Source organism: Osmerus eperlanus, chromosome 9 (assembly GCF_963692335.1).
Source record: "Osmerus eperlanus chromosome 9, fOsmEpe2.1, whole genome shotgun sequence".
Lineage (NCBI taxonomy): Eukaryota > Metazoa > Chordata > Actinopteri > Osmeriformes > Osmeridae > Osmerus > Osmerus eperlanus.
The window spans coordinates 5,571,126-5,596,575 of record NC_085026.1 but is presented as its reverse complement, the minus strand read 5'-3'; the positions used below and the strand labels follow the sequence as shown (position 1 = coordinate 5,596,575).

The 25,450-nt window shown below is 48.6% G+C and overlaps 1 protein-coding gene across 1 annotated transcript; it reads left to right on the top strand.

Annotated features, from left to right (window-relative positions):
* Nucleotides 1-132: 132 nt before the first annotated feature.
* On the top strand, nucleotides 133-25,450 carry eif2ak3 (eukaryotic translation initiation factor 2-alpha kinase 3). Its single transcript, XM_062469077.1, has 18 exons — nucleotides 133-816; nucleotides 7,683-7,812; nucleotides 12,425-12,619; nucleotides 12,718-12,848; nucleotides 12,982-13,228; nucleotides 16,831-16,993; nucleotides 17,144-17,263; nucleotides 17,413-17,535; nucleotides 18,890-19,098; nucleotides 19,205-19,320; nucleotides 19,781-19,903; nucleotides 20,161-20,310; nucleotides 20,410-21,121; nucleotides 21,323-21,493; nucleotides 21,583-21,684; nucleotides 21,793-21,855; nucleotides 22,222-23,138; nucleotides 23,221-25,450. The coding sequence occupies exons 1-17, from the start codon at nucleotides 521-523 to the stop codon at nucleotides 22,393-22,395; spliced, it is 3,225 nt and encodes a 1,074-aa protein (XP_062325061.1). The 5' UTR covers nucleotides 133-520; the 3' UTR covers nucleotides 22,396-23,138; nucleotides 23,221-25,450.

The following is a 25,450-nucleotide window of genomic DNA, read 5'->3' as shown; positions in this document are numbered from 1 at the left end:
TGACCGCAGGACACGCCGCCAGGGAGTTATTGACGTCACTATATGCCTTTCCTTTAGATGGCAAGAATTGCGCATGCTCACAACGCACATTGATTTCACGTACAGGCGATTGTCCAATAACGATCAGTGTTTGGAGGGAGGAAGGGCATGCAACATCCGATTTTGAATGACACGCAGAACGTGCAATGGGACTTTGCTTAGTACACAAGTTCTGTAGATTGACAAACTGTTTTCCAATCAGGTTTCTTTGTGAGGTGTTTACTGTACAGTTGCAATATTTCTGTCCAATCCCTGTGTGGAAACGGGGCGGGATGAGCGTTACTAAGACAAGTCTTGAGTCAAGTATAAAGGGAATAACATGGTACCCCTGTGGCTGTTGATGTTTACCTGAAGAAAGGAATAAGCGAACAACTGCCTTATTTGATGTTTTTGTATATAAGTTTACGTATTTTTGTACTTTGTAGATTTACACTGCCATTGGCATGTAAATCGCACATTCACTAATGTGCCAATATTACAAATGGAAAAGGGGTTTCACTTTGGAAACGTGAGCATTTCCCTGGTGCTCCTGTTGTTGCTGAAAGCATTGACTGGGACGTCTCAAACTCAAAACTCCGTCGTCGGGAGGGAGCCCGCGCCTGCCATCCCGGGCTCAGACACAGCAGGTGAACATGGTTCAGGAGTTATGGAGAAAAGCTTGGGAAATATCGGCGCCCCGATCATTGGAGACGTAACGGTGGAGGACGACGAGAACGGGGCGACAGGGGAGGAGGATGAGTCGCATGAAGCCTACTCCGGAAATATTCCACCGACAAGGTTAGCTAAAGACAAACCTCTCTCAGTGCCACACTTTACTCGACAGTTGTATATTCATTTGTAGAAACACAACTCGGCAAATTCGTAGTCCTTTGCAAAGTTTTGACGAGAACCAAGTCCAACTTTCACACTTGAGCTCATGCACACCGATAGGAAGTGCAATGCGCAATATCAACTAGCTTCAGATGAAAACTACATTACCATTTGTTATGTGTATTCTATTTACAATAATATAATGTAGCAATGTACAAGAGTGTAATTTCTTGGCTTTCAGACTGCAGTACAACAACGCGAGAGTTAAAAGTACGGAACTCAGACAGCTCTCGCTAGCTAATGCTGCAATCAGCCAGTGCAATGTCAGCAGCAAACACGAACCCCACGGAGGTTAAATCAGATATAGCCGTAGCACGACAATACTCATACAGTCCGGCAAAGTGGAATGGAAAGTAATTTATTTAAACTGAAATGCCAGTGTGCTACAGATGGCAATCATTGTAGAGTTTATAATTCCGGAACAGACACACGAACGGAGGATGAACCCCAGTATGTAGTGCAGCAAGGCGTTCTCAGCCACAGTTGTCGGTAGAGGGAATATTAATAGTTTGGCCCAGTTGAGGGGACACACCTACCAGACTCATCGTTCAGCGCTGGTGCGCTATGTGTTCTTGCGTGTTGTTTGTGTGCTGGTGTGCTGTGTGTGTGTGCTGGCCAGGGGCTAGTCCAGACATGCCATCCTAGTTTCCGTCACCATGATGTCTATAAGATGAGTCCAGTAGTATTGTCTGGATGGTCTTCATCACCAGGTGATGTGGTTCGAGTTATTTTCCCCAGAAGACTTTAGCCTGCTAACTTGTACCAGATCTACCAGTAGACCTCTTTACCAGTAGACATTTCTACCAGTAGACATTTCTACCAGTGGACCTCTCTACCTGCGGACCTCTCTACCTGCGGACCTCTCTACCTGCGGACCTCTCTATCTGCAGACCTCTCTACCTGCAGACCTCTCTACCAGTGGACCTCTCTACCTGCAGACCTCTCTACCTGCAGACCTCTCTACCTGCAGACCTCCCTACCGGCAGACCTCTCTACCTGTAGACCTCTCTACCTGTAGACCTCTCTACCTGTAGACCTCTCTACCTGCAGACCCATCTACATGTAGACATTTCTACCTCCCTCCCTACAACCCTCTAGCTGCAGGTGTAATCAGGGTAATCTGAACTCTAGTGCACACCGGACAGGGATGTACAGTGTCTGGAAATCTCTGACCAAACGAAGACCAAACCTCACTACCAGGGACATTTGTGTCCAAGGCTAAGATTTGCTGCTTTGAATGAACTGAGAACTATAGTGGCCCTCGTGTGCACAAAACAACATTAGCGAAGCAAACAAAAGCTGACATTATGACATGAATTGATGTAAAACAACAATATTACAACACATCAACAATTACCCACAGTGCAACAGCATTAAGAAAAACTAACCATTTGCAAAAACTAAACTAAACTAACAAATGCTGCGTTTCAAGTCCTTCACAACAGAAGTGCTCCCAACCACTAGGGGCAATGCTGCTGTGTATTATGTTGTCAGCTTTTGTTTGCTTTGTTAATAATGTTTGTTAATGTTCACCTTATGGACACCATACAGAACTCACCTAAAACAAGCTGCATGTAGCAGGGGCCTGGAACACAGAGGGTCTCACTCTCCCTGGGTGCTGTCTCTCAGACTGCAGCTAAGAGACTGCAGGGAGCTGGAGAAGCATCAGAACTCAGCACTGGTCACCCAGCTGGCCACACCCATCCTCTCTCGCTCTCTCTCGCTCTGTCTCGCTTTCTCTCGCTCTCTCTGTATCTGTATCTCCCTGCAGTATTTATCCAGCTTTAATGTTATAAAATCAACAACTCTTTGTGAACTTGAGGAGTGTGTGTGTGTGTGTGAGAGAAAACTAGTGTGTGTGTATGTGAGCCAGTGTGTGTGTGTAATGTGTGCTGGCTGTGGCCCTGCTGAAATAGCTTCACTCTTATCAGCCAACCCTCTTCAGCTTGTTTAGCTTACATGGCTATCACACTCAGTGACGATTCTGGGGTTAACCTCCCTTTTCAAACTCACACAAACACACACACACTCTGATAAACACACGTTTACATAAACAAACACAGAGACAATATGACCTTTTAAAGGTTAATCCCAGTGGCCAATCACAAGTCAAATGTGTGTCATGGGATCAGGAACGTGGCACAAGGAATCACAAATTCTCGGTCACTGCCAAACTAAGACCTCCCTCCCTCCCTCCCTCCCTCCCTCCCTACCTCCACCTTCATAGTAGGACTGCTCTTCCAGTCCAACCACTCTGAAGACAGGATCAGGGTGAATGATCATTTGATCAGTATCCAGCTGTACTCTGAGGCTGGTCTCTCTACAGGCTGGTCTCTCTAAAAGCTGGTCTCTTTCTACCGGGATGGTCTCTGTACAGGGTTGGTCTCTCCACAGGGCTGGTCTCTCTAAAACTTGGTCTCTCTCTATAGACTGGTCTGTTTACAGGGCTGGTCTCTCTACAGGGAGGGTCTCTTTACAGTGCTGGTCTCTTTCTATAGACTGGTCTCTACAGACGGGCCTCTCTTCAGGCTGGTCTCTCTTAAAGCCGGTCTCTCTACAGGCTGTTCTCTCTGCTATGCTGGTCTTTCTCTACAGGGCTGGTCTTTCTACAGGGCTGGTCTCTATACAGGGCCGATCTCTCTATAGACTGGTCTCTCTGCTATGCTGATGTCTCTTTACAGGGCTGGTCTCTCTACAGGCTGGTCCCACTGCTATGCTGATGTCTCTTTACAGGGCTGGTCTCTCTACAGGCTGGTCCCACTGCTATGCTGATGTCTCTTTACAGGGCTGGTCTCTCTACAAGCTGGTCCCACTGCTATGCTGATGTCTCTTTACAGGGCTGGTCTCTCTACAGGCTGGTCCCACTGCTATGCTGATGTCTCTTTACAGGGCTGGTCTCTCTACAGGCTGGTCCCACTGCTATGCTGATGTCTCTTTACAGGGCTGGTCTCTCTACAGGCTGGTCCCACTGCCGTCTCTCTACACGCTGATACCTCAGAGTATTCTGTGTGTGCGTGTGTGTGTGTGTTGGGGGGGTGCTAGGGCCTAAGGCAAGACTTAGAGGTGAAAGTAGGGCTGTTGGGTTTGAATCACCCCCTCTGCCCCCCCCAACAGCACCTTTTTGGGCTGCCTCCCACCTGCTGGCTCTCACAGCCTACTGCTTAGCAACAGCCAATCAGCCAGGCTGCCTCCAGCAACTTGTTGGCCAATCACAACGTGGGACGTGGTAGTGTTCAGAATTTGAGTTGGCCGCATGGCTCTCCATGAAGCAGGAGAGCATCTGGGAGGAGGGGAGAGAGTTCATGTCCTGTTTAGGTTTTTTTTGTTCACTCCTTCTGTAACCAGGGAAAGGTTGTGGATTTTATTTATAGAACTGTCCTGGAAACGAGGCTGTTGAATAAAGAGGTGTGGACTCCTGCAGGAAGAAATAGCACTGACTCTGGAAACACACTGTTGTGAAAGCAACATGCAGAGTTTTATAAGCACTATTATAACAGTTTGATATGATTGTGTTTCCGACAACTGCCTTACCTGTGGCCTCATGGGAACATTACAGGAAATGTGATCTTGATCCCCTGAAGCGATGGTCAGGGGTAAAACTAAGATCAGTAGAAATCACTGAGGTACCTTGGAGATGTCTGCTTGCAACAGTTTGTTTATTTGTCTTCTCATTGAGCACCACTGTGACAGGAAAGATGGGTCCTTTAGGCTAATTACTGTGGACACACCCTGCAGCACTGCAGTGTAGGGTGGGGCAGAGGGGAGAGGTAGGCTATGAGGAGAGGGAGAGAAGAAGTGGGGAGAAAGAGGGAACCGGGATAGAGAGAGTAAGGAATGGTGAGAGATGGAGAGAGAGAGAGAGACAGGATGGGATGGAGGGAGGGAGGGCTGAATGGAGGGATGTAAACAGAAGAGAGTGCACTAGGACCCTGATGCTCTGCTGTACTGTAGGTAGCACCTCACTGCTTAGCAACAACCAATCAGACTTACAGATCAAAACTAGACACCCTCTGATTGGCTGACAACGGTGTGGCGCCACGGCGTTTGCATTGTACCATGTGAGACGCTACCACGGGCCGGGGTGAAGGCATGAGCCGTCAGCATGGCAACAGGGTGTTTCTCTAAAAGGCTAAAGTTTTTATGTGTGGCCTGTAACCACTCCCTGCTCTGGTCCAGATGGCAGCTCTGACGTGTGTGTGTGTAGAACATATGTTTGGCATGTTCAGTTCCTAATCTGCCTTCTCTAACCATCTATTAGTCTCCCCGCCCCCCTCCTCTCCTCCCCCCTCATAACTAACCCTGACCTTATAACTAACTCAAACCCTAATAACTATCCCTTAAAGCTAGCCCTGACGCATATAACTAGCTTAACCTTTAGTGACTAACCCATCTAATTAACCCCAACCCTTATAACTAACCCCAACCCTTATAACTAACCCCAACCCTTATAACTAACCCTCATCACTAACTCGTAACTTTTATAACTATCCCTGACCCTTATAACTAACCCCTAACCCTTATAACCAACCCTTAAAAACAGCCATAACCCTTAAATCTAGACTTTTCTTGTTGTGGTTCTGGCTCTGGTTCTGTCTATCATGTGGTGGTTCTGGTTCTGTCTAGCAGGGTGTGGTTCTGGTTCTGTACCCAGCAACCACGTGCTAACCATGCTACTCTCTGCCACTTCAGAGCAGCCGTTTGTCGGACGCACACTTACACAACACACACGCGCACACACACTCACACTATACACACACACTGCAGCACGTAACCAAGGCTGCTCGCTGGTGCATGGTTACAGGCAGACGCTCTCAGCTATTGGCCCAGTGTCTAAGCCGAGGTTCAGCTATTGGCTGAGTGAAGTTGAAAACAGAACTCTGATTTGTTCTGGCTGAAGGCAAGCTGCTCTGATTGGTGGAGAGGGGTGATTCGTGCTCCTTAGAGACTCTGCCTGTGTAAACATCCTGCCTCTTTCTTCTTTCTTTCAATGGAGTTTTTTAACCGGGGGCAGTGGCTGAGGCTGGGGGCAGGGGGGAGCTGGGGACAGAGCATGGATAATTGGTCGGCTGCTTTGACAGTTGCACTTTGTAACGCTCGAATATCTGTTGTGATCACTGTTGTGATACTTTGAAGTCAACGCCTGAATGCAAACATGTCTCATTGTGAGTCTGTATTTCTTTGAGGCAAACATCTGTCTGCCTAGCTCGCTCCCACTGGCAGCTGTGTGGCGTTGCTGGCCGGCAGCAGGACAAGAGGCCAGGGACAGAATCACCCCCACCCTGGAAACAAACAGCTGGGGTTCTCTGGCTGCATGTTTCAGAGTCGGCAGCATGTTTCAGTGTCTTGTCTCCTTCTAAGGGGGAGACAACACCCCCCCGCCAACCCCCCCCCCCCCCCCCCCAACAGAGAGCTCAGGAGAGGTCTGTGATCTCCGTGGTAACGAGTCTCTCCCCTCAGACGGTCTGATTCCTGCTCTCGCAGTCACAGCATGGCTGTGGGCGGGGCCGAGGCGGGGAGGCGGAGCCTCGCTCGGCATGCAGCTCTGCTTCCTCATTGTCTCCGAACCTACTGCTTAGTAACAACCAATCAGACCAATATTTTTGGCAAAGCTCAACAGCCAATGGAGAGCAAGAAACGAAGCTTCTGCAGAGTGATTCTTATTGGCTGCGGAGAGAAAAACAATGTTTTTCTCTGGGTGCATCAGTGTAGTGATAGTTTACTAATGTAGTGATGTTATGCTGAGTTGTTATGTTATACACCATGTCACCGTGCTGAGAAAAGACCAGACACTCTCAGAGTACATAGTCTGTCAGCATCTGATGAGGAACTCTTAAGGACAAGTCTGTTACACGTGGAGATAGTGCTGCAGCCACCTGCACACAGCAATCTTTTGTTCATCTTATCAGCACACACAGTTGAAGCACACAAGGTTACAACTTTATCAGCAGCTGACTAGGCACTCTTGTAGTACAAAAGGCTCCAACTTTCTCAGAAGCTATCTATAACAGTAATATTAATATAACAATTTCCATTACAATATATACACACATGCTGAGATGTAAACAGATATGTGACTGGGTGTGTGGTGTGTAAACTTGTCTCTGTGACCTAGTGTGTTATTTTTAGTGTTATTTTTTACAAGTGGAAACCAGCTGATCTGTGATTGGTTGCTGTGTGAATGATGAGCTCTGTGATTGGCCGGTCATACAGGTGTGCTGCTGCAGAAGATGGTGCTGCTGAACGGATGAAGAAGACACACACACAAATGCTCACACACACACGGGCTACATACTTTAGCCTAATCAGGGAATGTTGGATAACCGGTGTGTGTGTGTGTGTGTGGTATCTCTTGTGCCATTTGTATATTTTGTAATATTTGTATTTTTTGTATTTTTAAATTGTAAATTACAGCAACTTATATTTAATTTGATAGTATATCTTATTTTAATTCTAAATCCACGTAGTACTGCTAGTTTATACGCTTAGTATAGTTAGACCTCATATTTAATTTTTAAGATCCCTATATGCTTAATGTATGCAGCTTCTTGCCAAAGCAAATTCCTTGTCTGTGCAAACTTTCATGCCGATTAAAACCCATTCTGATTCTGGTAACCGGTGTGTGTTATAACTGGTGTGTGTGTGTGGTAACTGGTGTGTGTGTGGTAACTGGTGTGTGTTATAACTGGTGTGTGTGTGTGGTAACTGGTGTGTGTGTGGTAACTGGTGTGTGTATGTGTGAACAGGTGTGTGGTAACTGGTGTGTCTCTCCCCAGGTCTCTGGTGATCATCAGCACGCTGGACGGACGAATCTCGGCTCTGGACCCCAACAACCAGGGACGCAAGCAGTGGGACCTGGACGTGGGGTCTGGCTGCCTGGTCTCCTCCAGCCTCAGCAAGCCTGAGGTACGCACATACACACACACACGCACACACACAAACACACACATATACAAGCGTGCACGCACACTATGAGGTGTAATACGTGTCACCGGTTCAAATGCAAAGCGCACAGCAGCGCATGCACACGCCTGCGGGATGATGTCAAACCTCTGAATGCACGTGAGAACTCCTACATCTTACAATGGACACGGGCGTTCACACACGTCATGTAGGCGTCACGCTGGCGTGCACACGTATCTTATTGACGTGTGAACAACGTGTACATGACGTGTCCACCACACCTGACATGCGCCTCAAACACGCGAGGCCTACCCCTACGTGAACACTACGCCTAACTGTTTGATAGATATCTAGGCGTGCGTGCAGGCAGGTGATGCGTGGGCCTCTTACACTGACACCATTGCGCAGCGCCCAAACAAGCGGCGCACACCTGCCCGCCTAGACTCAGGAGCTCTTTCAGGTTTGGGTGTGAATAGGTTTCACCAAGATCACCAAGATCTTTGCCGAAAGATGTCACGCGTCTAGGCGGGCAGGTGTGTGTGTGTGTGTTTGGGTGGGTGTTGATATGCACAGCACATTTTCTATCAAACTGTAGGGTGTAGTAGGCTATTCATTCTGCACTTTAAAAAAACGCAACTTAACGCATAGTTTACCCTTATCAGGTACACGGTGAACACACTGTGTGCAGCTACGCTGACACTGATTACACCCCATAGCACCCGTGCACATGCACTCACCCACACACACACGCACGAACGAACGCACACACACACACACAAACATACAAGCCAGATTTGTTTATGATGAGTCAACTTAGTTGACAAGTGCAACTTTCTAATCGTTTTCCTTACTTCTGGATAAGCAAGGATCTTGCCAAGAACTAACATGTCTTAGGCTACTTGTGGGACAAACACATTTCAATTGGCAATTGGGCAAAATTAATTCCACAAAATAAATTATGCCAGACAGTTTTTTAAGTACATTTTAAGATTATTTGCTTTTCGGGGGCATACTGCCATTTAGCAGAGGCCAAGTTCAGCATGGCTGTTCCAGATCAGATAATATCAGGTGAGCAGTCACAGTGACGCTGGCACGGTAGTTTGAATCAGCGTGTTTCAAAGGGTTTTCTCAAGGTGGAATCACTAACTGCTACTTAGCAGTGGAAACGTTTACTATCCCTTACGAGTAAGGGATTTCATCTAATGTTAACTGAAGAATGTTAACTGATGACTAAATGGGTTTCCTGATAACTCATGTGGCTGTGCAGTCATAATAAACATTGGTTTAAGTTGCTACCAGCAATGCAGGTATGGCTTCTCCATGGCCCTACTCGCATCAACACCTACACACCAAGCTGAATTGAAATATCCACCCACAAACAACCCCCCCCCCCCACACACAAACAAACACGCACAACAGGCCAACCCCCCCACCCTACACACACACACACACACACACACACACACACAATAGCCCAGACCCCCAACAACACACACAGACTAAATCCACACCATTACACAACTTAAAGCAGGCTGTAATTAACCCACATCTTATTGAGTGCACTGAGTTGACTCACTGTGTGCGTGTGTGGATGTGGATGTGTGTGAGAGTGTGAGTGAGAGTGTGTGTGTGTGCGCAAACACTGCAGGAGGCCTGCGATGACATCATGAACAGCTCGTCCAGTTCTTTGGCTAATCGTACTCAGACAGCAGAGCTGTGGACCACGAGGGGGGGGTCTAGGGGAGGGATGATGGACTGTGCTGTCAGAGCATAGGTGATGTCATCTCTTCATATAGACAGCAGCATATGGGGGGGGGGCATCTCAGCATGCTGCAGAAGGGTAAGCTTTAGAGCTGGAGGGGGGGGGGGGCAGGGGGAGGAGGTGTTGACTCATTCTCCTGCTCTTGTCTCTGCTGATGCCTTAATCCCTGCTTCTGATCTGGCCACACACACACAAACACACGCACGCACACTCCTTCATTGATTACTGCAGAGCTGAATTAGCCCCCCAGACAGAGGTGAACATGTCCGCCCAGCTTCCTGATGTTCCTCCAACTTAGATCTCACCTCCAGACCTCCAATCCCCCCAGACTCCCTCCATACCTCCCCTCCATATCTCCAGACCCCCAGACTTCCCCTCCAGACCCCCCAGACCTCCAGACCCCCATACTCCCCCTCCAGACCCTCCAGACCGCCAGACTTCCCCTCCAGACCCTCCAGACCCCCATACTCCCCCTCCAGACTTCCAGAACCCCAGACTTCCCTTTCAGACCCCCAGACTTCACCTCCAGACCCCCCTACTTCCCCTCCAGACCCCCAGACTTCCCCTCCAGACCCCCAGACTTCCCCTCCAGACCCCCCTGACCCCCAGACTTTCCCTCCCAGATACCCCAGACCTCCAGACCCCCAGACTTCCCCTCCAGACCCCCCTGACCTCCAGACCCCCAGACTTCCCCTCCAGACCCCCCTGACCCCCAGACCTCCAGACCCCAGACTTCCCCTCCAGACCCCCAGACTTCCCCTCCAGACCCCCAGACTTCCCCTCCAGACCTCCAGACGCCCCAGACTTCTTTATGCTGGTGTGGATGATGTGGGGGACTCCCTCTGTCCTCCCTGACCTCTGATGTTATCACTCCAGTAACTCAAACAGCACACTGCTGGCCCACGAGGCAAGCTTCACTTATGGAACACACAGAGATAAAGACACAGACACATACAGAGATAAAGACACACACACAGGGGTGGGGTATTGTGGAAGCAGAAAAAGAACAACAAACCAGAGTGAGGAGGTCTTGTGAGGTTCCTCTCTGCACAACAGAACCCTCACGCTCACTCACCAGCCATTCATTCAAACTGCCGAGAGAGAGAGAGATGAGAGAGAGAGGAGAGAGAGAGAGAGAGAGAGAGAGAGAGAGAGAGAAGAGAGAGAGAGAGAGAGAGAGAGAGAGATGAGAGAGAGAGAGAGAGAGAGAGAGAGAGAGAGAGAGAGAGAGAGAGAGAGAGAGAGAGAGAGAGAGAGAGAGAGAGAGAGAGAGGAGAGAGAGAGAGAGAGAGAGAGGAGAGAGAGAGAGAGAGAGAGAGAGAGAGAGAGAGAGAGAGAAGGAGAGAGGAGAGAGAGAGAGAGAGAGAGAGAGAGAGAGAGAGAGAGAGAGAGAGAGAGAGAGAGAGAGAGAGAGAGAGAGAGAGAGAGAGAGAGAGTAGAGAGAGAGAGAGAGAGAGTGTTATGAGATGACATCATTCTTTGGCTGAAGCATTACCTCACCGGTTCTCTCTAATCCCTCCCCTCTCCCCCCCCCCCTCCTCCTCTCTTGTGCTGCCCCTCCCCCCCTCAGACACACACACACACTACTGATTCTAATCGAAATCCTCTCCACTGCTTTCAAGTGACAGCTCTTTTCTGCAGACAATGCGGTTTATGCCCCCCTTCCTCTCCTCCACACGCTCCAATAGGTGCCTGTTTCCTGGCGGTGTCATTCAGGTAGCCAATGGCAATGGGGCGGGCTCCCCTAATCACCGAGCAGACTGTCGTCTGAGGGTCTGGAGAGCACCAATCACACCGCGCAGTTGCTAAGCACCGGTTTGGGGAGAGCTGAGGCTCTCAGCCCATGGCGGGGCTTTGTCCGCTGCAGCCAGGCATTCCAGGTTATAGCTAACAGAAACAAGGCTGCAGGAGACACACACACACACACACCATAACACACACACTATATCACACACACACACCATAACACATACACTATATCACACACACACACCATAACACATACACTATATCACACACACACACCATAACACATCACACACACACACCATAACACATACACTATAACACACACACACACCATAACACACACACTATAACATACACACACCAGAACACACACACCATAACACATACACTATAACACACACACACACCATAACACATACACTATAACACACACACACCATAACACGTACACTATAACACAAACCAGAACACACACATCAGAACACACACACCAGAACACCATAACACATACACTATAACAAACACACACACACACGCACACACCATAACACATACACTATAACACACACACACACCATAACACATACACTAAAACACACACAACCATAACACGTACACTATAACACAAACCAGAACACACACATCAGAACACACACACCAGAACACACACATGATGAGGGAGAGGAGGGGATGAAAAATGTGATGGAAGGTATGGAAAAGTGAGAGAGATTATGAAATGAGGGGGAGAAGCGAGCAACAGGAGGAGGGATAGAGGGGGTGAACCGAGGAGACGAGAGAATAGGGGGAGGGGGGAGGGAGACAGAAGAGAGGAGGTGAGATGTCGTCCTGACAACAGCAGATCCAGAGGTTGTCCATGCCTGGTGCTTCCTAGCAGAAGGACTCTCATTAAATCACGCCTGGTCATACCAACGTCTCATTGGCTGAGGAGAACAACACAGACTTGTCATACCAACTTCTTATTGGCTGTGGAGAACACGTCAGCTCCTCACTGGTTGGCTGGAGGCTAAGTACAGCCTGCGTGGCACCAGTCTGTGAGTGTGTGTACAGGATATTAACAAACTCCCCCTGCTCCCCTGTATCCAGGTGTTCGGCAGTAAGATGTTCATCCCATCCCTGGACGGAGCCCTGTTCCAGTGGAATCGGGACCGGGAGGTGATGGAGGCGGTTCCGTTCAGCGTGGAGTCTCTGCTGGAGTCGTCCTACCGCATAGCCGAGGACACAGTCCTGGTGGGGGGAAAGACCCTCACCACCTACGGCCTGGGAGCGTACAGCGGCAAGGTCAGAAGTCCCCCTCATCCTCCACCCCCTCATCCTCTTCCTTATCAGCCAGGTAACTGAGTAGTTGACGGCTGCCTTGTTCTCTCTGCCCCCCCCAGCTGAGGTATATCTGCTCTGCGGTTGGCTGCAGCCGCTGGGGTGAGGATGAGACGGGGCCTGAGGACCTGCTGCTGCTACACAGGACCCAGAAGACTGTCCGCGCCGTCCGGCCTCGCTCCGGCCTCGAGAAGTAAGTGTTGAGGAACCATCTAACCATGAACTACAAATCCCAAAGACCCCCAACTCTGAGCGCTCACCTTACCCGGCTTCTGTGAGCCTCATTTTGTCTCTCTCTCTCTCCCTCCCTGCCTCACTCTCCCTAGGTGGAACTTCAGTGTTGGTAACTTTGAGCTGAAGTTGGTGTCTGACCAGCAGTCGGGTCTGAGTTTCCTGGAGGGGGAGCTGGCCAGCGGGGACATGTGGAAGGAGGAGAGGAGAGATGGGCAGCGCGTCATACAGGAGGAGGCCCAGGTGGAGAACCAGGACTTGGTCATCAAGGTCTCTGTGCCCGACTGGAAAGTCCTAGCCTTCAGCACCAAGTCTGGAGGACAGCTGGTCTGGGAGCACCAGGTGACGAGACAACTCTCTCCTACCCCCTACCTCCTATCCCCTTACCCCCCTCACTCCTAGCCTCTACCTCCTTGCTTCTAACTGCAACCCCCTATCACCTAGTTCCTAGCCTCTACCTCCTGGCTCATACCTCCTAACTCCTAGTTCCTATATCCTATCTCTTAGGTCCTAGGTCCTAGCTGCTAACTAACAATCCTCCACTGTTCTGCAACCTATAGCTATAGCGTGTATGTACAGTTAGGTCCATAAATATTTGGACATTGACACAATTTTCTTCATTTTGGCTCTGTATACCACCACCATGGATTTGAAATGAAACAATAAAGATGTGCTTTAAGTGCAGACTTTCAGCTTTAATTTCAGGGTATTTACATCCAAATCAGGTGAACGGTGTAGGAATTACAACACATTTTATATGTGGCCCCCCCTTTTTTAAGGGACCAAAAGTAATTGGACAATTGGCTGCTCAGCTGTTCCATGGCCAGGTGTATGTTATTCCCTCATGGGAGTTCGTTATTTCATTGACAAGGAGCATATAAAAGGTCTAGAGTTCATTTCAAGTATGGTATTTGTGTTTGGAATCTGTTGCTGTCAACTCTCAATATGAAGTCCAAAGAGCTGTCACCATCAGTGAAGCAAGCCATCGTTAGGCTGAAAAATCTAAACAAACCTATCAGAGAGATAGCAAAAACATTAGGTGTGGCCAAATCAACTGTTTGGTACATTCTTAAAAAGAAAGAACGCACTGGTGAGCTCAGCAACACCAAAAGACCCGGAAGACCACGGAAAACAACTGTGGTGGATGACAGAAGAATTCTTTCCCTGGTGAAGAAAAACCCCTTCACAACAGTTGGCCAGATCAAGAACACTCTCCAGGAGGTAGGCGTATCTGTGTCAAAGTCAACAATTAAGAAAATACTTCACCAGAGTAAATACAGAGGGTTCACCACAAGATGTAAACCATTGGTGAGTCTCAAAAACAGGAAGACCAGATTAGAGTTTGCATCTAAACATCTAAAAGAGCCTGTACAGTTCTGGAACAACATCCTATGGACAGATGAGACCAAGATCAACTTGTACCAGAATGATGGGAAGAGAAGAGTATGGAGAAGGGAAGGAACTGCTCATGATCCAAAGCATGCCACCTCATCAGTGAAGCATGGTGGAGGTAGTGTTATGGCGTGGGCATGTATGGCTGCCAATGGAACTGGTTCCCTTGTATTTATCGATGATGTGACTGCTGACAAAAGCAGTAGGATGAATTCTGAAGTGTTTCTGGCAATATTATCTGCTCAGATTCAGCCAAATGCTTCAGAACTCATAGGACGGCGCTTCACAGTGCAGATGGACAATGACCCGAAGCATACTGCGAAAGCAACCAAAGAGTTTTTTAAGGCAAAGAAGTGGAATGTTCTGCAATTGCCAAGTCAATCACCTGACCTAAATCCAATTGAGCATGCATTTCACTTGCTAAAGACAAAACTGAAGGTAAAATGCCCCAAGAACAAGCAGGAACTGGAGACAGTTGCAGTAGAGGCCTGGCAGAGCATCACCAGGGACGAAACCCAGCGTCTGGTGATGTCTATGGGTTCCAGACTTCAGGCTGTCATTGACTGCAAAGGATTTGCAACCAAGTATTAAAAGTGACAATTAGATTTATGATTATGTTAGTTTGTCCAATTATTTTTGGTCCCTTAAAAAGGGGGGGGGGGGCACATATAAAATGTGTTGTAATTCCTACACCGTTCACCTGATTTGGATGTAAATACCCTGAAATTAAAGCTGAAAGTCTGCACTTAAAGCACATCTTTATTGTTGGGTGTGCTCAAGCCTTCGGCGAGAGCACAACCTTTGTTCTCTCACATATATATTATTATTATTATTATTTTATTTTTTTGCCCCCCTAAAACTCAGTCAATATTTGGCCTACATAGACAACGTAGGTGTCAAAAGTTTCGTCTTGGTAGCGATTGAGTTGCTTGTATTGGAATTTACGTTCCGTTGCATGGTTTGGGCTTAAGTTAAGTTTTTGTGGCGAAAAGTGAAGCTAACGGTGGCTAATTTGCTAGCCACAGTCACTGACGTTACTAACGTCACTACGTCACTAACGTCACGAAAACACGCGTGACTACCTTTGGCAGAACATTCGTTTCGCATCTGTTAACTTGGGCGATAGCTAGGCTAACTATAGCTTTACTGCAAGGCAGCTGCAGAAACGCCACAAGCAAAGAGGCCAGGGTGATAACTATTTACTCATTTTACTTTGTGATATGACACACAATTGTGATGTGTAATGTACAGTATAAGCTGATATTATTAAGGAAGTACATCTACTTTCGGAAACAGTAGTCTACTATTTCACTGAAGTATTAGCATCATGACATTAGCCTGTGTTGCCCGGGCAACACATACTACAGTGGTCTATGATGTAGCGTTATCTGTTTTCAATCGTTAAAATAAACATTCCTCACATATACATTTTCGTTGTAGGATTTATTATGACATTAGATTACAAGTAAACGATTTGTGAGTGAAATTATCATTACCTGTGGTTTCAATCCAGTGTATCACTGCAACGCTGTAGCCTACGCGAGACACTACAAAAACATCTACACAGCTGTAGGAAGTCAAACGGCGACAGAACATGTTCGGCACTCCCCTTACTTAAATCAAAAGTCTATCTAACTACTAACCTGAACTTCATTGCCACAGCCTAAACTTTGTCAATCTGTTCATGAAAATAATTAATTTCAGCCTAAACCGTACAACGGAACGTTAAATCCAATTCAACCAACGCAATCGCTACCGAGACGAACACAGCAGTAGTCTAGTACTGTACCGTAGTAGTACAATTTACCGGGGCAGCTTCTCCACACAGGGCTATATCGCATTTTGCGTTGTTACTGACAATGATCGCTACCAGTGAGCTTTTTATGAATGAGCGATTTTCCACTAAATAAATGTCAAGCTTATTTACGTTTTTGGGGGCATATTTTCAGTTAGCAGATGGTACTGTTTGAATCGCGATTCCATCTTCTACTGCCGGTAACGTCGTAGAATAATCTTCAAAGGGGGTTCTTTATTAATGAATGAATGCAATATGAGTAGGCTAAATGCCTGAAAATATCACGAGAAGGGAAAACTTAAAAGGACGTTTAAGTCATAGAGATTAGGTCAATTTTTACACCGGTCTGCCAAATGTATTCGTTTTGATTCAGCTATGAGGCTGCCTCTTGCAGGGGAAATGAGAAGACATCATATTTAATTCTACACTTCACTCGTATTTTCAGTTGTAAATGAGCAGCACAAAAAAAATGCTTTTAAATCTATGTAATCTTTATAAATAATAAGTATGCATTTTAATATAAAATATACAGATATATCAGTTGTAAAAATGTCGTTCAAAAACGGACCCCTGTGCAACCGAAGCAAGCAAGCACACCCTACAATTTCCCCAGAAATTGTACCCTCTCTAGTTTCATTTCAAATCCGTTGTGGTGGTATACAGAGCCAAAATGATGAAAATTGTGTCAATGTCCAAATATTTATGGACCTAACTGTATGTGCTGATCTCTGTAATCATGGTTGTGTGTGCCCCCCAGTTCTGCACCCCCATCGCTGCCGCCTGGCTGGTGGGTGGGGGCAAGGTGACGCCCATCAGCCTGTTTGATGACACGCGCTACAGCAGCCAATCAGACGCTGAGCCTGAGGAGGAAGACATCATGGAGCAGGCCAGGGGTGCCACAGAGTCCAGCGTGTACCTGGGTATGTACACACACACCACACACACCTCACACACCTCACACTCACCACACAAACACACAAACAAACACACATGTACACGTACATGCCCACCACACACTCACTCACACTCCTAGTTGGGCGGTTGTGTTTGAAGTGCTGGTGTGTCTCCAGGTATGTTCCAGGGCCAGCTCTACCTGCAGTCGTCTGTCAGGGTCTCAGACAAGTTCCCCTCCCAGGCACTAAAGGGCCACAACGGCCACATGCCCGTCGTCAAGTGGAAACCCCTCATCCGTAAGTAACAAGCCAGGACGTGACCACGGTAACCCCTCTGTAACCACAGGAACATCTCTGGAATCCTGTGACCCCCTGTGAGCATGAGCAAGGTTCAGGTTAATGTGCTGATGGTAATGGTGTGTTTCTCTTTCCCATCTCCCCCCCAGACTCCCCCTCCCGCACCCCAGTCCTGGTGGGTTCTGATGAGTTTGACAAGTGCCTAAACAATGACAAGTTCTCCCATGACGAGTACAGCAACGGAGCGCTGTCCGTCCTGCAGTATCCCTACGGTAACGGCACCATGTCAACCACCACACTGCCACCAGAGTAGAGTTGAGCACAGTAGAACAGAGTCGTGAAGAGTAGAGTACATTGATATACAGTAGGGTGCAGTACAGTAGTGTAGTACAGTACTGTAGAGTGCAGTACAGTACAGTAGAGTAGAGTAGAGGAGAGGAGTGTAGTACAGTGTTGTACAGTAGAATGTAGTACAGTCGAGTACAGCAGAGTACAGTAGAGTGTTGTACAGTACAGTGTTGTACAGTAGTGTTGTACAGTAGAGTACAGTAGAATGTAGTGCAGTAGAGTGTAGTACAGTAGAGTACATTAGAGTGTAGTACAGTAGAATGTAGTACAGTAATGTACGTACAGTGTAGTACAGTAGATTACAGTAGAATGTAGTACAGTACAGTAGAGTGTTGTACAGTACAGTGTAGTACAGTAGTGTTGTACAGTACAGTGTTGTACAGTAGAGTACAGTAGAGTATAGTACAGTAGTGTAGTACAGTAGAATGTAGTACAGTAATGTACAGTACAGTGTAGTACAGTGTAGTACAGTAGATTACAGTAGAATGTAGTACAGTAGAGTGTAGTACAGTACAGTAGAGTACAGTAGAGTGTTTTACAGTAGAGTGTTTTACAGTAGAGTGTTTTACAGGAGTGTAGTACAGTAGAGTGTAGTACAGTAGAGTGTTGTACAGTAGAGTGTTGTACAGTAGAGTGTAGTACAGTAGAGTGTAGTACAGTAGTGTTGTACAGTAGAGTGTTGTACAGTACAGTGTAATATACCGTATTTTTCGGAAAATAAGCCACATTTTCTATAAACCGCACCCCACCAGTATGTTTTTTATTGCCCGGGAATTAACTAATATTTAAATAGCATTCACGAAAAAAGTGTTTTTACTGTTGTTTTGTTATAAAAATGTGGTATAAACCGCTTCTAAATATAAGCCGAACCACCCCCAAAAAAAAATCGGGGTTTAACCCCGGCTTTATTTCCGAAAAATACGGTAGTGTAATACAGTCCAGTAGAATGTAGTACAGTACAGTCCAGTACAGTAGAGTGTAGTACTGTAGAGTACAGTACAGTGTAATACAGTACAGTACAGAAGAGTGCAGTACTGTATAGTACAGTACAGTGTAGTATAGTGTAATACAGTACAGTACAGTACAGAAGAGTGCAGTACTGTAGAGTACAGTACAGTGTAGTATAGTGTAATACAGTACAGAAGAGTGCAGTACTGTAGAGTACAGTACAGTGTAGTATAGTGTAATACAGTACAGTACAGTAGAGTGCAGTACTGTAGAGAACATTCCCTGAGGGATCATGGTGGATGACTGAGCCCAGACCTGTCCCGTCTCCAGATAACGGCTACTACTACAGCCAGCGGTACAGGGAGAAGCGTGGTGCGGAGGTGAGCCATCTCCCCAGCGAGGGCCGGCGCAGGAAGGACCCGGTGCTGCTGCTGCCCTGGTGGAAGGAGATCCTGGGGACCATTATTCTCTGCATCGCCACCACCACGTACATCGTACGCAAGTTCTTCCACCCCCCTGCCCCTGTCATGTACATACGGGTAAGCCTGCTGCACCACACACACACATACATACACACATAGGGCACGTTTACAGGGGGGGCACGTTTACAGGGGGCAGGTTTACAGAGCTGCTCTGTGTCCATAGCAACGGAAGGAGTCAGAGACGCAGTGCCAGACGGACAGCAAGTTCGACCCCCCGGCCGTGGACTCCACCTCAGAGATGGTTGCCATAGAAACTCGTCTCAGCGACTACGTGTCCAGGTATGCGGTTGATGCTTAGCAAACGTCCTCCATAACCTTGGTGACGGCCTGACAGGCTGGCCATGTCATCACGGCCACATCACAGTCTGACTGATGGTGGGACGAATGCTGTTGCCATGGTGACCGCTGCTTTTCCAGGCTGTTTTTCAGTTTTGAATAAAAGGGGCGTTGTTTAATGTCATTGGTCAGCTACTTTTACTGAGGACTGACTTTAACCGATTTAACTTGGTTACACATACACACACACACACTTACACACACAGTCACCTTGACTCCTTGTATCATGCAGAGATTGGATAACTTTACCCGTCCATCAGCTGGTGTCTGGGAGGCTGGTGAATCTAATCCTGTTTACATCATCTGATCTACCCTCTGACCTCACTTCCTCTGACCTCAGTCTCAACAGTGTCTACAAGATGAATAATGATCTTGTGTGTGTGTGTGCTCGCCCCTCCTGCAGGTATCTGACAGACTTTGAGCCGGTGCAGTGTCTGGGCAGAGGGGGGTTCGGGGTTGTGTTTGAGGCCCGGAACAAAGTGGACGACTGCAACTACGCCATCAAGAGGATCCGCCTGCCCAACAGGTAAAATAAACACACATAAACAGAGGCCCGCACACACACACACATGTTTAGACACACACGTATACACACACTCACATGTTCGTTCACACATACACACAGACACACACACAGTAGCTGCTTCGTAATGAAGACTTACACCCCTATCATGTATGTGTGACTAAGCCTGTGTGTCTGTGTCTGTGGCCGTGTGTGCTTGTGTGTGTGTGTGTGTTTGTGTGTGTGCGGACGTGAATGCGTGCGTGCGTGCGTGTGTGCAGGGAGCAGGCCAGAGAGAAGGTGATGCGGGAGGTGAAGGCGCTGGCCAAGCTGGAGCACCCTGGTATCATCCGCTACTTCAACGCCTGGCAGGAGAGCCCTCCACACGGCTGGCAGGAGGACATGGACCAGAGGTGGCTCAAAGATGCCAGGTAGACACAGGCAGGCTGACAGACAGACAGACGGGCAGGCAGACCATCTCAGACAGCTAATCTCTCCCCCCCATCTCTCTCTCCCTGCCCCCTCCTCAGCACCACTGACTGGCACCTCAGCTTCCCAGACCACATGGAGGCCCTGTCGGTCAAAGTGCCTGTGTCATCCGCCTCCGGTCCCGACGGGGACGGGGGGGCGAGGGGGTCCGTCTCCCCGGGCGACCAGGCTCTGCTGTTCAGCAGCGGGGGTTTGAGGGGGGGATACGGCCTCCCTCCGGGCCAGGACAGCCTGATGTCGGAGCAGGACAGCCAGCCAGACCCCGAGGCCTCCGACACCCCCCACTCCTTCGAGCTGTGCCCCCCGCGCGGCCCCCCCGACCGCACCTCCTCCTCCTTCGACATCGTGTTCGAGGACTCCGGCTGCGACCGCGACGCCCACGGAGAGACGGACTCCGCCTCCGGCGCCACCAGCCCTCACACGCTCACCGAGGCTGGTTCCTCTTCCTCCCTCACCCGGGGACAGGACCCTCCTGCTGCCCCCTCCTCCTTGCCCCCCCGCCCCACCTCCCTCTGCCTGGCTCCCAGCCCCCTCCGGGGCTCCTCGGGCCCCCAACCGCCCCAGCGCCCCTCCCCCAGGGTGCACCTTTACATCCAGATGCAGCTGTGCCGGAAGGAGAACCTGAAGGACTGGATGTCCCAGCGCTGCCTGGCGGACCAGAGGCAGCGAGGACAGTGTCTGGACATCTTCCTGCAGATCGCTGAGGCGGTCGACTTCCTACACAGCAAGGGCCTCATGCACAGGGACCTCAAGGTGAAGACACACACACACACGGGCATAAACACACAGTAATACACACACACATTGTCATACAGTCGCATGCATACACACACACAGTCATACAGTCACACACACGCATACACACACACACTCACACAAAGACGCACACACCCAGGCAGCGTGTGTGTCCGGGCCTCACCCCCCCCTCCCTCCCTCCCTCCCTCCCTCATCCAGCCGTCCAACATCTTCTTCACGCTGGACGACGTGGTGAAGGTGGGGGACCTGGGGCTGGTGACGGCCATGGACCAGGACGAGGACGACGAGCCCAGCGTGCTCACGCCCCTGCCAGCCTACCCCCGCCACACCGGCCAGGTCGGCACCAAGCTGTACATGAGCCCAGAGCAGGTCAGAACCTCGTCAGCCCGCTTATTCACACGAGGGAAAATAAGGACTTCCGGACTCAACATAATACACTCTTGTTTTGTGTTCCACAGCTGTCTGGAAACTCTTATTCCCACAAGGTGGACATCTTCTCTCTGGGGCTGATTCTGTTTGAGCTGCTCTTCCCCTTCCGCACCCAGATGGAGAGGGTTCGGGTGAGTAGCCCGCCAACCTGGCAACCCAGCCTGTGACTGGCCCTCTTCAGGAGCGCAGGGTAGCTTTAGTGTTTGTCTCTGCTATTCTGAGATTGTGCTCCTCCTCAGACTCTGACTGAAGTGAGGGCTCTGCAGTTTCCTGATGTTTTCGCCAAGGACAACGTTCAGGAGGTGAGTGGCTCTCCGCCTCCATCTAGTGGCCAAAGTCGAGGTTTGTCTTTCCCGAACGTGCCCTGTACATGTTAACCTCCGATGGTCTGAATATAAAGATACCTGTTATGATTAGTTGTGAACCAGTGCGTTTGATAATGGATTAACTGATTAATTCATAGTTCATGGTTGGTTGACAGGTACAATTGATTCACATGTACTACGTTCATTGATTTTGAAGGTTAATTGATTCATTCATCAGCTTTTTCATCTGTTGTGTATTGATTGATTGATTGATTCACGTATTTGTTAATTGTCTGATTTGATTGATTGGTTAATGGGTTGATTGACTGCTTGGTAACGTGCTGCCTGCCTGCTTGTTGGCAGCTGGGGATGGTGCGGCGCATGCTGTCGCGGAGCCCCCCGGAGCGGCCCGAGGCGGCGGAGATCACGGAGACGCCGCTGTTCCAGGAGCTGGAGCTCCCCTGCAGGATGAGGCAGCGCTCACGCACATACAGCTCCTCCTCCAGCGGGCGGCCCGCACGCTCTCACAACACCTGAACACACACACACACCACCTGAACAGACACACACACTCATACCACTTGAACACAAACACACACACCACCTGAACACACGCCACCTGAGCACACACACACATGCCCCTTGAACACACATATATACACACACACACACACACACACACACACCATGACCATCCTCATGCTAGGGGTCTCCAGCCCTGTTCCTGGGGAGATATCTGCCTGTTGGTCTTGGCTCCAACCACGCTTATTTGACCTGATTCAACACTATAGTTACCTGATGAACCAGCTAATTATAAGAATCAGGCGTGTTAGATTAGTGTTGGAGCGAAAACCTACAGGCAGGTATCTCATCAAGAACATGGTTGGACCCCTGCTGACTAGACCGTCTACTGATCACCCCCTCAGGACCAGCCACACACACGCACATACACACACACTACTTGAACACACACACACCCTGACCATCCTCACACTAGTGACAGTCTACTGCCTCCCTCCCCCAACACTCAACCCCACATGCCAGTCTGTTGCCTATGAAGAGCACTAACCTAAGAAGACCAAACAATCTTCCCCCACCCCAGCCCCCAAACACTCACGTCACATGACTTCTCGCCAAATCCACCCTCCGTGTTGCTTTTACGTAGCTCGTCAAACAGCCAGTATGTTTTCTTATGCTACAGCTCAGAGGACAGGAGGGGTGAGGGTTAAACTCTGAGAGGAGGGGTGAGGAGGGGTGAGGGTTAAACTCTGAGAGGAGGGGTGAGGAGGGGTGAGGAGGGGTGAGGGTTAAACTCTGAGAGGAGGGGTGAGGAGGGGTGAGGGTTAAACTCTGAGAGGACAGGAGGGGATCTTTGTTCACTTCATCACTCTCGAACACCCCATCGTTCCTGATCTGGGAGACCAAATAAACAAGAACCGCCTTTCTGCATGTCTGGGAGAGAGGGGATGGTGTGTGGACCAGTCTCTCGCACCTGCCTTGGGGCTGGGCTTGGGGAGAGGGGGTTTGTCACTCTCTCATGGGACAGGCGAGCCAGTCTGTGTGTGTAGTAGAGGGGCTGAGGTCAATGCTGTACTGTATGTTCCTGACAAGAGGAGCGCTGTGTGTTTATCCCCAAAAAAGATCTATTTTTCTTTTTTTGCAAGCGTGTAAATGTAAAAGACTTCTGCTACAGCTGGAGTTTCCTGCTCGAATCTGCCCAGCATTTATCTTCCTGCCCTCGTCGACTTCTGTAAATAATGGCAAAAAGAAAGAACAAGAACAACTGTTTGGTTGGTATGTTGACTGAGCGTGTGGGCTGGGGCAGGGCCGTGGACATGGCTGCTCGTGTACAGAGCTTTAGGAGAGACAAACAATAACTAGATGATGAGTTTTATAAAGTGTCTGAATGTGTCATGGGCTCCTAAGGCCAGGGTTAGCTGTTTTCACCTGTCAGTTCAACCTGCTCTCCTCTGCTTATCTTCACACTGGCCTGGCAGGCTCCAAGAATCACCTAGGTTCGTCTGGTCTAGGAGCATTGGGTAGCCTGATTTGTAAAGTAAATTTGTAGATTATCTATAGATGCTCAATATTTAGTCAATAACCTATCAACATATAATAATAATAATAATAATAATAATAATAATAACCGTCAACAAACCCTAACTCCACCCCTCATCCCAGCCCTAACTCCACCCCTCATCCCAGCCCTAACTCCACCCCTCATCCCAGCCCTGACTCCACCCCTCATCCCAGCCCTGACTCCAGCCCTCATCCCAGCCCTGACTCCACCCCTCATCCCAGCCCTGACTCCACCCCTCATCCCAGCCCTGACTCCACCCCTCATCCCAGCCCTAACTCCACCTCTCATCCCAGCCCTGACTCCACCCCTCATCCCAGCCCTAACTCCACCCCTCATCCCAGCCCTAACTCCACCCCTCATCCCAGCCCTGACTCCACCCCTCATCCCAGCCCTAACTCCACCCCTGATCCCAGCCCTGACTCCGCCCCTCATCCCAGCCCTGACTCCACCCCTCATCCCAGCCCTAACCAGGTGGTAATCAGCAGCAGAGCTGTAGTTGATACTCTGTAGTTTGAGCATCTACAGCTAGTCTACAGAGGACTGTGAGTGTGTCCTCGCATTGTTGTAGGAGAGACACATGGAGAGGTTCCAGTTATTACACACGCTAATTGTAATGTATTTAATTATTGATTGTACCTTTTCTAATGGTTTTTTGATAAGATGCAATTTGGCAGGCATTTTTTTGGGATCACTGTAAAATCTTTATTGCCACTGATGCAGGAAGTGGAGTCCACCCTAGGCCCTCGTGTCTGAACGGGTGATTCCTGGCAGTTCAACACCTGTAACAAGTGTTTCTTTAGTTCAGGGGTTCAGGCACGTCTAGATGTTTTCAATGCTGTCTGATGCTTGTGATTGAAAAGAGCAAAGATCAGTATCTTCTGCAGAGGACTGACATTTCACAACTCTAACGTGATACTTTATGTTCTGAAGGAATAGGGATTAGAGTAAGTTTGGTCAGTCTCATCAAATATAGTTTATTCGATTTGTTGAATGTCTTTTGGAAAATGAAGAAAGTCTTGTCTCAAAAGTTGATCTGTTGTCTACAGCTGCCCCTGTAGCTGTCCCTTCAGAACATGCATGTTCCTTTTACTTTCTTGAGATACAAGATCATTCAAAATACCATGTCTTTCTACATTCACAGTTGAGACTTAGGTGTATGTTATAGAATATTTGTTGTCACCAAAAGCAACACCTATATTAGTATGAAATGATGACATGGCTTCAGTCTGCCCCACTGTTTCCTTGACAACCTTTCTGTGAATTTTCAGTTAGTTCAGTCCCCCCAGCCATCTCCACACAGGGGTCTAGTGTGTCTCTACACAATTTATTCTCTGTCTGTCTGGAATTGTAAATATGTGTATTTGTTTTTATTTATGTTCAATGCTGAAATCAATCCTTTTTGGATTGGTGGTACTTGTATATGAATATATAAATGCGCTTCATCCAATGAAGTGCATTGAAATTATGACTTCATACAAGTCTAAATTTAATAAACGTTCTATTACATTTGTA

Coding starts and splice junctions, on each gene's coding strand:
- eif2ak3 (XM_062469077.1), top strand. CDS start 521: ATGGAAAAGGGGTTTCACTTTGGAAACGTGAGCATTTCCCTGGTGCTC. Junction 12,620..12,717: donor TGGGAGCGTACAGCGGCAAG/GTCAGAAGTCCC, acceptor TGCCCCCCCCAG/CTGAGGTATATCTGCTCTGC. Junction 21,856..22,221: donor CCAAGGACAACGTTCAGGAG/GTGAGTGGCTCT, acceptor GCTTGTTGGCAG/CTGGGGATGGTGCGGCGCAT.